Below are 16,063 nucleotides of genomic sequence, written 5' to 3' on the forward strand. Positions count from 1 at the left end.
GGGATCAAAGTGGAGAAGGACGCTGTACGGTATCTGGGTGTTCTCCTCACCAGAGACATTTCGAAATGGAGTTCCGCAAACTATGACCCCATGATGGCAGAAATCAAGTCAGACATGAGGAGATGGGACAAGATGACCCTATCGTGGTATGGCCGGATGACTTCAGTAAAAATGAATATTTTACCACGGCTTCTCTACCTTTTCACGGCTCTCCCAACCAACATCCCCACTCAGACTTTTAGAGAACTACAAAAGGGGCTCCAAAACTTTGTGTGGCAGGGGAAAACCCCGAGAATAAGGAGGACCACTCTGTCTCTGCCTAGGGAGGAGGGGGGGATTTGGGCTCCCGGATTTCTAACTCTACTTTTGCTCCGCCCAACTACGTGTCCTTCTGGAGCATATGAAAGAGGGAATGGGAACGTATTGGACATACCTGGAAGACATGGACGCCCATCCCCTGAAGGTACGAGACCTCTTGTGGGCCCCTCGATCCCTCAATACTTACCCACCCGACCCTGGGAGTCCACTGGGACATCTGGAGAGAGGGCCCCCGGACCGCTCACCTCACCACCTGGCCATCTCCAATGACCTCTCTCTGGGGCCACCCCCTTAAACTGGGAAGCAGGGGGATCCGGCACTCTCAGGAATGGGAATGGAATGGGCAGGGCAGCTGTTCAGAGAAGGGGAATTCCTAACATATGAGGACCTCAGGGAACGAACCTGTGCAGGGGACAACTGCATTGCCACCCAACATTGCCTCTGTTCCATGTCCACCTAAAGCAGAGCTCATTGAGAAATACACATCACGGTTTAAATGATTGTAATTTGATTGTCTGTTCTCTCGAGTCTCCTCATGTTGCAGGCCCATTGAATATGTGTATCTATGTAATGTGTAAATAAAAGTGATTGCTCAGTGTACATGCAATGTGTCTCTCCACCCTTGCCCCTCCCTTCACCGTGCAGTAGTCCGAACCACCCGGGTGTCACCTGTGACTTTGCTCTCGAGTCTCCTCATGTCGCAGGCCCATTGAATATGTGTAGCTATGTATTGTGTAAATAAAAGTGATTGCTCAGTGTACATGCAATGTGTCTATCCAACCTTGTTCATTTGCGCATTAAATTAAACCAAACAGTAATATAAATCATTTTTCAAAAAATATAGAATGTCTCCGTATTTATGGTTCTCTGGGGCTGCAAAGCACGCAGACAAAATGCAAAGATGGAGTGTAAATTTCAAGTCCTGTGAGATGGCCTTACACTGAATATAGCTAACTAGGAATGTGTGCTCGTTCAAAGTGAAGGTCAGCTGCTTTGATTTTTTGCTCGGGTGCCGGAATAGCCCACGACTCAGTATAAGGTTCTAATGTTATTTGACCTTGACAGGCCGGGACCATCCCGAAAGACTTCTTTTTGGGGGTGTGGTGCAATAACGTAAGAAACGATAATGAATAAAATTTCAGAAACGATAGACATTTAATGTTCGTTCATTAGAAGAAATAACGTCGGCATAGAAGGAGTGGTATTTCGGGGCTGCCCTACGCACAGACACAATGGAAAATGCAAATATAATGTAAGTAACTCTTTAGATGAGTTTATAATGAATTTAATTACTATACAGTAGCTTTAAAGACGGGTTAAGTTGTACTTGTTCGTTCTATGTGGCATATTGTTTTGTACCGCGCACTATCTTGAGGAGAACCATCTCCTTTTACGGAAGCACCTCAAAACCTTCCTCTTTGCTTCTGCTTTCTCTCTCCCTCTCCCCTGCTACAACTGGTCCACTGTCTGCGACCTCGGTCCTGGGCCCTTCCACTCTCCACCTGCACTGCCTCCCTGTCAACCCCTGCACTGGGGGACTGTCTCAGTATTCTACAGCCCCCCCTTGACGTATAATACCCAGTTGCACTGTCCTAGCTATGAAATAATTTCCCGACCTAATATATAAAATGAATAATTTTAATAAAGATCTGATGGTGAGACTAATTTCATTTTTTATGTTTTTAAAACCGGTACATCCTTCATTATTGTATGTGTCACGAGTACCAGACACCGGCGGATGGCTTTTTCAACCGCCAGTTGCTTCTCCGCGTGAACAACGTTACCACCCTGACCATTTTATGGGACGATCGCCAAGTACAAGTATGCCCTTACGCGGTACTAACGGCTAGATGCAACATACAGACCGTTGTGGTGGCCTAGTGCCTCGTTGTTGGAGCAGCCATGCGATTATCAGTGCGACTGAAGAGCTTATTTTATCGTAAACCAACACCCTGTGTACTGCACAAGAACATTGCTTGCCTCAAGACGAACTATTTTGGATCGAGAGCAAAGAAAAATGCAAATCGCTGAATATTCTCTAAACATTTGATGTCCAATAAATGTACTTTGCCAAATGTACAATCTTGCCGTTTGCTTTTAAACCACAGTTTCATATTCCGAATTGTGGCGCTGTATTGTGAGATGATCTAAGACCCTGTGTACAGCAAAGGAACATCGCGTGCCTCAAAACGAACTTTTTGGAACGTGAGCAAATAAAAATGAAAATCGCTGAATATTCTCAAAACATTTGATGTCAAATAAATGTACTTTACCAAATTTACAATCTTGCGGTTTGATTTAAAAGTACAGTTTCATATTCCCAATTGTGGCGCGCTGTGTTGTGAGCTGATCTGTGTTGATTTCCGGGTTCTGTGTGGAGTCGCGTAGAAGACGCCTGGGCGCGTTTGCCTACGCAGCACAGTCACGTCACGGATAGAGGCGGGGAATATGAATGTTTTGATAAAGTCTGTTTCAGGGGCGGGGGATTTGAATTAGTGCCGCAAAAGCAGGTGAGCCAGGTCGATGGGGGGAAATGATAGGATTATCAGAAAATGGCGGCTGATTTCGAGTGCGTTAATGGACGAAAAGTCGGGTAAGGTCCATAGGAAAGTTTTCTACGATCTACCGAGTTATGCTTAAAAACACATGGCCGAACCGTAGGGACAATAAAAAAAAGTCCCGGAACTATCCTTTAAGACGACCTGAATTTGATCAGTTTCCCTCTTCCATACCCACATCCCTCTCCCAATTCTCCTACCCCCACATACACATATACATGTAATTGGTCAAATCGACCAAAAGTGCAGGACCAAACTGTAGACTTTCAAATGGTAGTCTTTTTAACAATAGACTACCATCTAGACTATTGAAACAGCCTATACCTAGTCTGTTGAAAAGCCTTACCCACAGTTACAACTTATACAAGATGAGAAATTCACCAAGTACGGCCCCATTAGGGTCCTAAAACCTACTGGTTCCTTCACATTCACCATGTCTTGTGTCAGGGGAAGATTGGTGAACACTGGAGTAGCTCTTTGGAACAGTATGCAGTTGATAAAATAACCTAAATTACTGCATTTTACGTTTGATGTGTGTGTATGTGTACATATGTATTTTATGATCTAGGGATGGGTGTGGGGAGGTGAGACATGCAGGGAGCCCCCATAACAGGAAAAGAGGAAGGTTGACCAAGGTCACTTAAAGTGAATCGACCACATTTAGAAATACCAAATGGGGGTCATTTTAACCATGTAGACCCCTCTCTACCAACCTTCCTGCTACCTTGGGATCATTGGCCAATACCCTGGTTTTTAAAGTCAATCTTGTGTCTCTTGAGGTAAATCCACTCACTGAGTAAGGGGAGGGGTTGTGGGGGGGCTACTGTCATCCAGATATGGTGAATCCATGTCTGGTGAATCCATGGCATTGTCGTGAATCCACTGCGCTCCTTCCTGATGTCATCACCAACAGCTCCTTCACTAAAGGCACATTCCCTTCAACACCCAAGACTGGACAAATCCTCCCACTCCTCCAAAAACCTGCGTTGGATCCCAATGGCGTTAGCATCCACACCTCATTACCCATTTTTGTTTCCTAGACAAGATCCTTACAAAGGGGTTGCCACTCAAATCCACAAACACATTAACACCAACAACCTTCTACCGTACTACAGATCCGGATTCAGACTCAGATACTGCTGTTGAAGGCAACAATGTAATTGATCAACCATGCTGTCAACATTCGCAATGACAGACATCCCTACCTCTTTGGTTGCTTCGACCTCTTGGCTGCATTCGACACAGTAGACCACCTAGCTGTCACTGCCATCCTACATCGCTGCGTTGGGATTAACACGATCTTTCCCCAATGGTTCCAGTCCTACCACATTAACGGTCATTAGTTCGTCCAGATGGACTTAAGATTACGTATTCAACCCATCACCTGTGGAGTACTGCAAGGACCCATACTCTTCCCCCATAAGCATCAACCCGTACCTGAAACCTCTTAGAAACCTCTTGGCCCGCACAACATCGACATTCACTAACACACTGACAACACGCAGCTCCACCTCAACATCTTCTCCATAAAAGACATCCACTACTGACTTGAGACCTGCCTCAAACCAATCCAGTCCTAGCTGTCCAGTGCTTACTTTAAGCACAACCCATTCAAGAACAAATGTTTACTTGTCACCAAAAGCACCAAACAACCAGACCAGCCTCTTTACCATGCACATTCAAGAAGTCACATCCCAGCTGACCTGCGCAGGTTCCCTTGGGTTCTACATCGACAGACACCTCTCTTTCAGACATACATAGCTAAAAAGAAACAGAGCATGGTCCCAATTCTCCTTCCTGAGAAAATCAAGCGCTTCCTCCCAGCAAGCAACTTCAGATTCACCATCCAAGCCTTTTTCCTCTCCTACCTGAATGATGGCAATGCTCTTCTGAAAGGGCGCCTGAAGACCATGTTAGCTTCCTGAGAAGTGTCCTACATGCTACAGCATGTGTCATCAAGACTCCTCAAATTCAACGGCATCACACCAGCGCATCATGCTGCTCTGGCTCCCACTGCACGCATGCTTCACATTTTAAATCTTGCTGCATCATCTACTAGACATTCAACCTCGCGTCTCATAGCTACATCAACGCGAAGCTCTGTTTCTCTGGTGGCCAGCCCTCTACTATGACCCAAGATTTGAGCAGAACATGACACTGCTGTAGGAAGGAAAAGACCAGAAGACAGGCCTTCTCTATCTACGCCCCCAGACTCCGACCCCTCAACCTCAGATTCACCCCCATGCTTCTGCAATTGAGGCAGGAGCTCACAGCCTGCCTCTTCAAGGACTGACTCGTCCTCTACATCTAGGACTTCACCCCTGCTCACCGCACAAACCTAACACTTGGGGGCCATTCTGTGCCCCCCTGCCATCATAATGGCCTCTCCCCTTTGCCCATTCCCCCTGGCCGATGCTAGCGTTCACCCACTCAGTATAACCTTGGCTGTGTGCCTTTTCTCCCCCTTCTGCCGCTACTGTAGCCTCTTTTATATTAATCACCCACCCGGGTGCTCCTACCTTTACCTGGCACTAGCCTACTTGTGCCCTTTTCTCTGGAATGTCACCTCCTCCCCCTCGGTCAGCCCCAGCTCCTGTGCTGTAACCCCCATTGCTAACTCCCCCCTTCCTGTAGTTTCCCCTATTACTCGGTCAAGCACGTTGTTGCTTTCCAAAGCTCCATTCAATCTCGATAAATGCACATCAATAAAAATTAAAAAAGTGAATGCTGTAAGCCCTAGTTGTACATTCTGTTGACCTGTCGTGTGTGCACTCTGGTGCTTTCTTCCCCCCCTTTTCCTCTCCTTGCACTTATTATTAATGTACACATACCTTTTAGGCGTTGGCCTTTCTCCTCCCCCCCCCCACCCACCACCCCCTGCACTTAACTGATCTAGAACTTTCCAAGGCTGGGCATAATCGGACACTGCTTCAGTTTGGGCTATTGGATGGCGCTAGCGCCACCTATAAGCCAATACTATTGCCTTAGAGTACATATAGGGAGAAATGCCATATGAGGAGGGACACACACTTGCAGGTGGCGTTTGGTTAATTGCCTTCCCATTGACTGCCCAAGGCAATGCTAATCCCTATGGCGATTCCCACCCAGTTGCTGCCCTCCACAGCCCAAAACACCTCCTCAAGGAAACTCTTGTGTGCCTTCAGCCACTTGATTTATAAGCACCATGTGTGTCCTTCACTGAAGTCTTGTCAAAACAAGCATTGACAAAGCCAAGCGTTTTGGATTGTGTTTAATATTAGGCATTTATTAGGCACTGCTATTAGATGCCCAGGTACTCGCACCATGTTTCTCCCCCTGCCATCAATGGCAAGTTAATACCACTACGGCAGGGCCTGGCCAGTGCCTTTCCATCCCTAAACAACGCCCAAACTGTTGGCTTTGGAAATGCGTGTTTCCTTCCTCTACCCTATGCCCCCTTTCCTCTTGGAGTGTCACAATGGCTTAGAGAGTACTTTGTTGGTAGGGAATTTCCTTATAGACTGGATGTGGCCTCAGGGTTTAGGGGTGCTGTTCATGGATAAGATGCACCTTTGCCAATACCCTAAGAGTGTACCTGTATCACCAGACTGGTTTCGAGCCCTCCTCTCCGTTAGCCACGTGTTGCTCATGAAGATGGCTGGAGCCAGCAGTAACAGGAGAGGAGGTCGTTTCTCCTGATTCTGATCTCCTTCAGGTTTCTGAGCACATGCTCTCTGTGTATTGTGATGAGGTTCTGCTCAGGAATGCGTGTGGGGGTCTGCGCTGTGACGACGCTTTCCTAATGTTGGGGGTCCTGGATTATAGTCACGTACCATTAATTGTATCATTCTTCTTCCAGTTCATGGTGCACCTCTGTGTTTACACTGTGCTCTTGCACAATGTTTTCCTGCAGACTGCGTGGTTTGGCAAACAAGACGGTTTCCAGCCGATCTGCTTTTTCTTCGGTTCTGCAGGAAAACTTTGCGTTTCTGCAGATTCACTCGATTGGAATGTGGGATTTAGATGGACTTCCTTGTTCTAGTACCACACTCCTGTATGATGACATGTAGTTAGGTGTGATTGTGAGCATCTTCGTTACTAGTTGTATTCTGCACATGTTAGTTTCCTGGGTGCTCTTCGGCGCTGGCATTTGGCTGTAGAATAAACTCTTCAAACCCTTTATTGTCCTTGCCTGGTAGATGTGCGCGTGCATTGTTGGGCCCGATCAACATGAGTCCTTTTGGACCAAGTCACTCGATGGTCTGCAGTTTGTGGGACTCTTCTTTTCCGTATTCATCCCTCTGGGGTGAGGTGTCTTAATTAGGTTAGTTGTTGTGTGTGGGTATGGCCTTTTCAGAAGAGTTGCATCGATCTACAGCCATAGGCCTCGTCTCCAGTACTTTACATGATGTATTACAGTTTATGCTGATCATTTACTGCAGCCCTTGCATTGAGGTCGACTATTGCAGGACCAGTTGCAACTGGTGTTCTACATCCGTTGCAACTGGTGTTCTACATCTGTCAACGGATGATGCGTGTCTCATGGGCACTTGCCAAGACGTACTATTCGAAGGCTTGGAACCGCTTGCTGTATTATCATAACGTTTTTACATTGCGGCTCGCGCAAAACAGTAATCTACAACAGGCCCTACTTTCTCATTCCAAACCTCTACCCCCCATCCCCCCCCCTCTCTCTCTCAATCTGCTGTGTGATGCATATTCGACCGTTGTGGTGCTACTTGATTAGTTTAACCAGGATTGTGGTTTTGATTAGATGGCTTATACCGGGGCTGAGAAGTTTTGGTCACATTTTAAAGGGGTGTTGCCCTTTAAAGGGCTTCCTGCAACTACGCTTTGCAAGCAGCTGTGATAATGGATTCCTATAGAATCCTCCTGGTCTTTACCCATGGGAAAACCCAAAGTCATGCAGGCGTACAATGAAATGCACTGACGATGTCGAGGAATGCGCCACAGAGCGCTCATCTCTGCTCTGTTTCCCATGTGCATCTTTTTACCTGAGGAAAATGGGGCTGGGAGGTTAATCAACGGGTTATGGCTTGCTTTCACGCCCTGATTTGCCACTCCACCCCATTTAAAATTAGGCTGAATGTCTGTCTCTGTTTCCATGGTGGACTGACGGCTTACTGTTAGGACTGGTGTGAGGAAAAGTAAGACTTTTTGTAATGGAGGTTATTGGTAAGTAACTTGGGCGCATTGCTCCCTACTTCGATGTCTGTATTTAGATTATATTACTATGAAATATAATTAAAAAGTTTTTTCCCAAGGGAACAATTCCATACCCTGCCTTCTTGGCCTCGTTTCTAGTTTGAAAATGTTTTGCTTGCAAGAAGTTGTTGGGAAGGTGGTCGACAGGGCTGGCGTTAGGGCAAGGTGGGCCGGGCGACCGCCCGGGTCCCCATACCCTCAAGAGGGCCATTAGCCTCCTGCCACGCCAGCTTGGAGGAGTCTTTAAAGGGCTCCCCCGGGCTGGCATAGTGGGAGAAAGAGCGGCAGGCGCCCTTTTTTGTTATTAAATGCACCCGCAGCAACAGGGTGCATTTAATAACAATAAGGTTTTGATGCCTTGCATCAGCACCCTATGCAGATGATTGATTACCTCCCCGATCCGACGCCGGAGCAAGGTGGTTTTCATTGAAATAGGGTGCTCGTATTCCAGTGATTAACTCCCTGCCAGACGCTGGAGAGGGGAGTTAGGGGAAAAAAAGTGCTGCTCCATATGTATATCCTAGAATAATAATTGGGATATTGACTGGAAGATACGAAGTATTATGAACTTGTATTAATTATTTCTATTCTTTGTGTTTCCCAACAGTTAAATATACAGCCCTGGATTCGCAATCGGCAGAGCCCCCAAAACTGGACGCTGCTGTCGTTTAGTCGTGAAGGGAAAGTGATTCGACGCACGCAGCGTGTTCTAAATCTACACGCTTGCCGTTTACACCTGTGATTTTATTTGATACTGATTTCAAGCTATTTATTGTGATACATTCAGATGGAAACTGGCTATTTTTTTCACTATAGTTCAGCTAGGTCTGTATAGTATGATGTCCGTGTGTAGAGTTTTATGTTTACATTTGACTAATGGTCACTAGAGTGAAAACCAGGAAGTTGCTAATACTGATGCATTTTAGAGTTAGAATTTTTTAATTGACGGCCAATCACCCTATCGGGTCATTCTTACATGCGTTATCAAAACCACTGAGCCCACAAAGTAAAATGAACAAACTACACATGTGCGCCTGGCCGTGATCTACAAGCAAAATGGCAAAGTGTTGGCATAGGGGAGTATGCTTACTATGTGAAACGGTGAATTAAATGCAAGCCGGGAAATCAAGTCCTGCTTCAATAATCTAGTGACTAAATGGAAGCAAGGAGAGGTCCATGTTGCTCGATACTAAACTGAATATACACAGTAATGAGTGAATCCTTCATATTCAAGACATAAAAGACGCGTGTGTGTATTCACTCACCAAAGATGAAGCAGTCATGGTATCCTCGATTCAGATGAGGGCTACTCTGGGACAATATCGCAAGCAAATCAATTGTTGCTTTTGGCCTAGATTTAATGCGGGTCCCTTTCTTAAATTCATCAGTTCATGTGTGTGATTAATGAACGATGGGTCCTTCCGTTAGACTTTCCCCAATTTAAGAAGGCTTTTGCACAAAGGCTCAGACAAATGGGCCTCATTATAATGTTGGCGGATAAGGTATGAATGGTGCTGGTAAGGCACTGGCACCGTTCAGACCTGGCGGGCTGTGCGGCACCCGTGAGCAGAACTCGTGATTCCACCGGCACCGGTGCAACCATGCTCCCCAGCCACCTGAATGGGGATCGGGAGCCCGGCAATACCGCCACCTGTAAATGGGCAATTACCGGCCCATTCAACTCGTAATGGGCTGGTTATTGCCCAATCGCGGGTGGCGGGGCCGGTAGCGAGCATGGCGGTAGCCGCTACTGCCATGCTCGTAATGAAGCCTGTGTTGGCCCAGAATGAACACACTATTGAGGTGTTCACTTTTTAAACACTGATGCTGCTTCATGGGATATTTAAAGTTAACCATTGCGTATATATGTGCATTGGCCCCTTCTGAGAACCAATCTTACTCCATCTTTACATTCATTGGCTGTTGAGGGCACCGGAAAATACAATATTTCAATGTAACCAAAGGGAATAAACAACCACCAACGTCTCCTGTTCTCTTCACCTTTAGTTGTGCAGTGCAAGCCATTAGCATAGCATAGCGAAATGTAGTAAGCCCTACAAAACAACAAATGACAAACTTACAGGACCCCGACCATTGTATTGTCCTAAATGTCTTCTAAAAGATACAAAAAACAAAGTCCAGATGCATAGATATCCTGAACCACATCTGTATGCCAAAGCAGCCTGATTACTGGGCAAAACAAAATCTGGAAATCAAAGGTTCTTTTGGGGAGCACCTACAAAAATAATTCTTTCAGAGGGCGCTTATGGCGCTAACCTAGTTAAATGATTATGTTCACCAGTAGTGTTTGGCTTTGTTCTGCTGGCGCTGCATTCCTGCTGCACCTAGGCCATGCATGCCTCATGATATTTATGGGACGGTCCCCATTTCCCGCCATCTCCAGCTTTCATGTCATCCGTTTAATGGTTCCCTTGCTTGCTGGCAAAAGTGGCAATTCTGACTCTGTAGCCATTTCAATGTCTCTTATGCTATCCCTTTAAAGGAAACCTTCTGGAATGTTGCTATGTCATGTTCTACAAATCACATTTTATTTCCTCACTTTTGACTTCTGGCTCAGTTAAATACTTTGTGGGTGTTGTGGAGGGATTTTTCAACCAGAAATCTATTCTCTGGGACAGTGGCTTTTGTATCATTGCCGGGCTTTATTTTTCTGTTGAATAAGTTATCTTTCACATCATTTCATTGTGCCTTTCATTCTATCACAATGACTGATAAAAAATAAAAAGTGAAAAAATAGCAGGCTTGCTAAAAAATAAGTCTTCCCCTAACAACGATTCTGACCCTGATGTGAAGCAGTGTGTTCGCTGCAAAATCACATCCAAAGGTCATATAACCCTATTGTTCAAGGAGTAGCAACAGAACGAACAACGCTCATTAAATTGCCAAAACCCACATCTTCTAGTTAAAACGAAGCACGTTCGTCATTGGTCCGTGATGGGATATGTCTTGCTCGAGCTGAGACCTGCTGTGCTGGATGGGGATACCTCACTCCTACACATTATTTCAGCTATCAGTACGAACAGCGTGGAGCCTCCAGCACATGCCCCTGTTTATCAAGGCGAAAGTGGGGCTGTCCTCCCACCCTTTCTAGAGCTCATTTGGTACAAAAGAGGTTATCGGTGAAGTGGGAAGAACGTTTTCCAAGGTTTCCCTCGTTTCCGGCTCAGGTCCTGGGACACTGTGCTTTCACTTTGTCTCATGCAAGCTGGTAATCTGTAGCTGTACCAGAGGACAGATTTTCCTGTATGAATCATTGGGGTTTTGGGATATGGTGGATGTTTTCCCGCCCTCTTCCCCTTCAGAAAATCCTGGGATTTTGACATAATCCCTACTCCCAAACAACTGGCTCCGAAAACGAACCTTTTCCTGCTTTCAAAGTGTTATTCCTTTTGGAATCATTTTGAGTGAGGTCCACTTGTTCCACAGGTCTGTAGGCTTTGCAGCTTCACCAACCAGATAGTAGATACAACTCTATTACTAAGCTCAAGCTTTGCAGAGGTCTCTTGAGACTCCATATTCTGCAAGGCTGTTTGTAAAACTGCCAACCCCTCCAAATCTTCAAAAAGGGTTTGGAGGTAGTGGTTATGTATAGAAATATATACACGCACGCACAAAACATGTGCAATACCAAACTTTAAACATTCAAATAAATGGGGTCGCTTTGTACAGCATATATATTTTGATCTCCTTGGCACCACGTAAAGGTATGCCCAAATATATAATAAAACAATAAAACCATCCTTTCAGCGCCATGAGGCATGCACGCACATCCCGAAAGGAAAGAAAATGTCGGCACTCCAGTGATCCGATGAAAAATATGGTTTATTGTATCAGTTTCATCATTCAAAACCACAGAAACAAGGCAAAGTCTAAACCGTCATGGGAAAAATCACCACGCGATCCACCCCAAACAGGGTTTCGTCAGGCTAGTAATGCATAGTCTCCAGCATTTCGTTTTAAAAACGTGAGTGAAATCTGCAGCCTAATTCTCAACAACAACATAAGGAAAGGACTGGTATGCAAGACTGGGTTACTCCTATGTTAATTTCTGAGTGCGTTCTTGAAAGAGCATCAAATACATACATGTGTCCTGTTTTCTATAGAAACCAGCTCTTAATAGCCAAGCATTACAAAAGTCTGAATAAATTGCATCCCAACACTAAACAATACTTCATAAATTACACTTTAATGTGCACAAATATAGTTCTCTAAGGATTTCTATGCATTGGCGACTGTCCACCTCTTCTAAAATTGTCTCCAGAATGGAGGAGGAGGATGGCTATCGGGCACCAATGGAGTGACAGATGCCGCAGACGTTTTATTCTCTCCTAAAGTCCTAAAGCTATCCGAATGAGCATATATGGTTCATGATCACATACTCTTGAATCTTAAAGTGAGTGTTGTAAAAAATAAAATGAGCTCCAGGCCCAGTTTACATTATGTACTTGGAGAATCGGCCATTTAACCTTTTTAATCAGACATATTTGTCAAATATAAAAATCTGTGGTCATTCTAATGTTCCCAAAATGCTCTTTGAGTGTATGCAAAGCAGCCAGGAACTCACTGGTGCTCTTTGCGCATCCCATTTTCCCTCGTGTATTTCGGAGTACAGTAGTAAATAATGTATAAGGTTATTACAGGTTATTTTGCTCATGTACTTTGCTCAGTAAGACCATTGTAGCATTCTTATGATTACAATGTGTATTTAGAGTGATTAGAAATAGTGGAAAACTGTATATTCCACTGTGAGGTAATACTGGCAACGACATACAGCAATCATCCATCCCCATCAGCAATTAGGACATATATAACTATATATGTAAATAAGGCATTAAGAAGCACTTTATTGCGGTGTACAGTTAATGTTTCCCAAGTGGACTGGAAAAGCTAATCCACCCCTGCCAGTTCATAAACCCTTATCAGTTTAGTATGGCTTAGCCAGTGTAAGAAGATTTCAGAGACTGGCAGTATTTGAATATGTAAATGAAAGGAGAAGCCTGATGTTAGTAAACCACCATCAATGTAACACATAGGACTCATTTGGCTGGGCCTTTCAGACAATTTCTGGCTACAACCAAAAGGTTCTGTCGTCAACCTGCGTGCTCCAGGACCTGATTCACCTTTACTTGCCCTAGAATCACAAATACGGCCCTCTGTTGAATGTCTGCATACAGAACATGTCCAATAAGCCCGGTGAAGAGGGTTTAGCATTGTAAGGAATTATATAATAAATTCCTGAAGGTAACATCCACTTCGCCCAGTCTGTGATAACAATGCTCGTTGGCTTCATACTAGGTTTTGAATTGGAATTATGGATAAATCATTCCTTATAAAAGCCCCTGCGTGGTACGATGCAGTTATAAACTTGACTCCTCTGAACCACCAATGCAGACTCCGCCTAGGACCTAGATCCGCCTTCCTATAGATGACTTTCCAAATGCGGTACTAAACACTAGGCAATCCCATCATACTTCATAAAGCCTCCAAACACTTAGTATTTGCATGGTTCATAAACACAAAATTTTTGTGTGGCTTTTGCTCAAATACGCCTCCTTTTACTATAGGACATCTTGTATTCTATTGAGTACACCCTTCTGTGGCAAGAGCTTTCCAATGTAGGCACCAGTACAGGCACACCAATAACGTTGATAGAATTGAAAGGGATTGGCTAACTAGTTAACATTTGTTATCATAGACATTCAACCATTTCTAAGATTAACCTTTGGTCGAAAGCATCCTTCATGTCCACAGATGCTGGGAGCTAATGCTGTTAATATTTATTTTTTATTTTGTTGTTCAGCATTGCCCATCTTGTTTTTCTAATTAAGGGGTTATCCGGAAAGGCAGCATACACCAACAGCAAAATCGGTACAATTGGGACGTGTACAGTGGCATCGAACATAGAGTAAATTAGCCAAGAAGGGACTCGGACAGAAAACATGTTAATATTCTCCTTGTGTATTAACGGGATCCCGTCCCTTTTTGCTTGGAGTAGCATGCAAAGGTTTGCTCTAAACTCGTCACCGTCAGCAACAGGTTTCATTCCCATCATTTATTACTGTGAATGTGTTTCGCTTTAAAGATCCTGTTAATTGAATGGCACTATATGTTTTACAGTTTTAATGTTCTCCTCAAAGATGGAGTGACTATATGACTAATATTAAATGAATGTTTTACTACTGATGAATCCTTGTGTATTTAAAAAACTGCCATTTTAGAGGTCGCCATTAGTTGAGACGTCTCCAAGTATTGGTTTTGTCAGCAATTTGTTTATCACTTTTCCCTCCTAATCCTGGCTCGCTCTTGCAGACCTTTACATTGATGATGCATCCACAGTGAAGCATCCTATCCTTGTTCAGCTTTCCAAACATCACTTGCCACCTTTTGTGAACCAGTGTAGCTGGCGAAGGCCTAACATGAAAAATCCACTCTTGATTTGATGACGCTAACTTTACAATTCATTGAGGATCATGACAATGTACCTAAATGGCCTGGTTTCCCGCCTGTGATGCAAACATGGCGTCTGAGGTTCGTCAAAACAAATGGAATTGATCCTTGGATCCTCCCGTTCCTTCCCCTGCTAATGGTGATTGTAGAAGGAGGATGAGGAATAGCTTCCTGGTTGATCATTTCACTATAAATTGTGCCAGGGCAGTACTTCTTGAGAAATAATTTGTGTTTTAACCACACCGTCCACTCCTTAGCCTATGCTCATTCTCAGAAGTGTCTTGTTTGATGCCAGTAGTAACTGAGGGAATCCTCTGTTTTACTATTGCACAGATACCATGAATGCATCACTGTTTCTCCAGCATGGGGTCTGGCATGGATTCACATGCTCATGAATATTCCCCGTCGTCAGGCTGGGAATCCTCGGTAAAGAAAAAACCAGTATCAGTTTCGTTTCTGATCTGTCTTTCGTAGTAATAACCAATCACTGGTCTCTGCGTCATACTGACCACAGCCAATGACTGCCCTCTACCTAAGCACCGCCTCTGGCAGCCATCTTCAGATTTTTACCGCACGTTCATGTGTTGGGATCCTCGTGCTAGTGCTCTCGAGCGTTAGTGCTATTTTTTCACGTTTTTTCTCAAAAACTTCGTTTTTTCGGTCAAAAGAGCCTCAAGCTCCACCGACTCTCCATCCGATCAACGGGGACCCGTGTCGGATTCGTCTGCGCCCCTCAAGGGTGAAGATTTCGTCGAGCTACGCTTTTGGAGGACTCCAGAAGTTTCTCAGGCCCGGACATGGCCCAGGAGAAGGGAAGCTCGACGCCCGGAAAGCTGTTCAGGATCTGCCCTGGATGCCAGCTGCAGAACGTCTTCAAGGAGGACGAACACTCCTTTTGTCTCTACTGCTTACATGAGGACAAGACGCACGTGGAGAAGGACTGTGCGTTTTGCGGCAATATGTCGGAGCGGACCATGAAGGACCGCCATCAACGTCTCGCCAACTGGCTGGAAGGGAAGAGCCCGTCAGGCGAGAAGAAGAGGAAGAAATCCGAGCGGTCTTCTAAGACCTTTGAGGACGCCCCGGCGACGGGGGTCCAACACAAGGCCAAGCACCGCGAGTCCGCTGGCACTGGGAGCGCCGAACGGTCGGGCTCTACGGGCGCCAGGCAGGGCGCACCCTCCCCGGCACCTTCAGCCACGAGCCAACGCTCTGGGTCGGGTAAGAGGAAGGGCGAGCACCCGGCGAAGCTCCTGGAGAGGCCCCGGTCGAGCTCGAAGGCCCCATCGGAGGGGGAGCGAGGCAGTGTCCCTCCCCTCAAGGATAAGGCGGTGAGCGCACCTAAGGTGGTGAAGGCCTTAATCCATCCGGCCAAGCCCTCTATCGATACTGTCGCGGCGGCCCTGGCTCAGCCTGTGGAGGCTACACCAGTGGTGGCGACCTCGGGGCTCAGAGTCTCCCTGCCACCTCGGAGGGAGTCCTCTTTTGTGCCCATCGATAGGACCCCCGTGAAA

The 16,063-nt window shown here is 45.5% G+C and overlaps 1 protein-coding gene across 2 annotated transcripts in view; it reads left to right on the plus strand.

Annotated features, from left to right (window-relative positions):
* CD99L2 (CD99 molecule like 2) overlaps positions 1-14,281 on the plus strand; it is a 629,818-nt gene extending 615,537 nt beyond the window's left edge. For both annotated transcript variants that reach the window (XM_069612743.1, XM_069612744.1), the window contains one exon: positions 8,689-14,281. In XM_069612743.1, coding sequence (XP_069468844.1) covers positions 8,689-8,753 — 65 coding nt within the window. In that variant the 3' untranslated portion in view covers positions 8,754-14,281. The remainder of the gene's footprint in view (positions 1-8,688) is intronic.
* The last annotated feature ends 1,782 nt before the right edge of the window (positions 14,282-16,063 follow it).

Source organism: Ambystoma mexicanum, chromosome 5p (assembly GCF_040938575.1).
Source record: "Ambystoma mexicanum isolate Mex_15411 chromosome 5p, UKY_AmexF1_1, whole genome shotgun sequence".
Lineage (NCBI taxonomy): Eukaryota > Metazoa > Chordata > Amphibia > Caudata > Ambystomatidae > Ambystoma > Ambystoma mexicanum.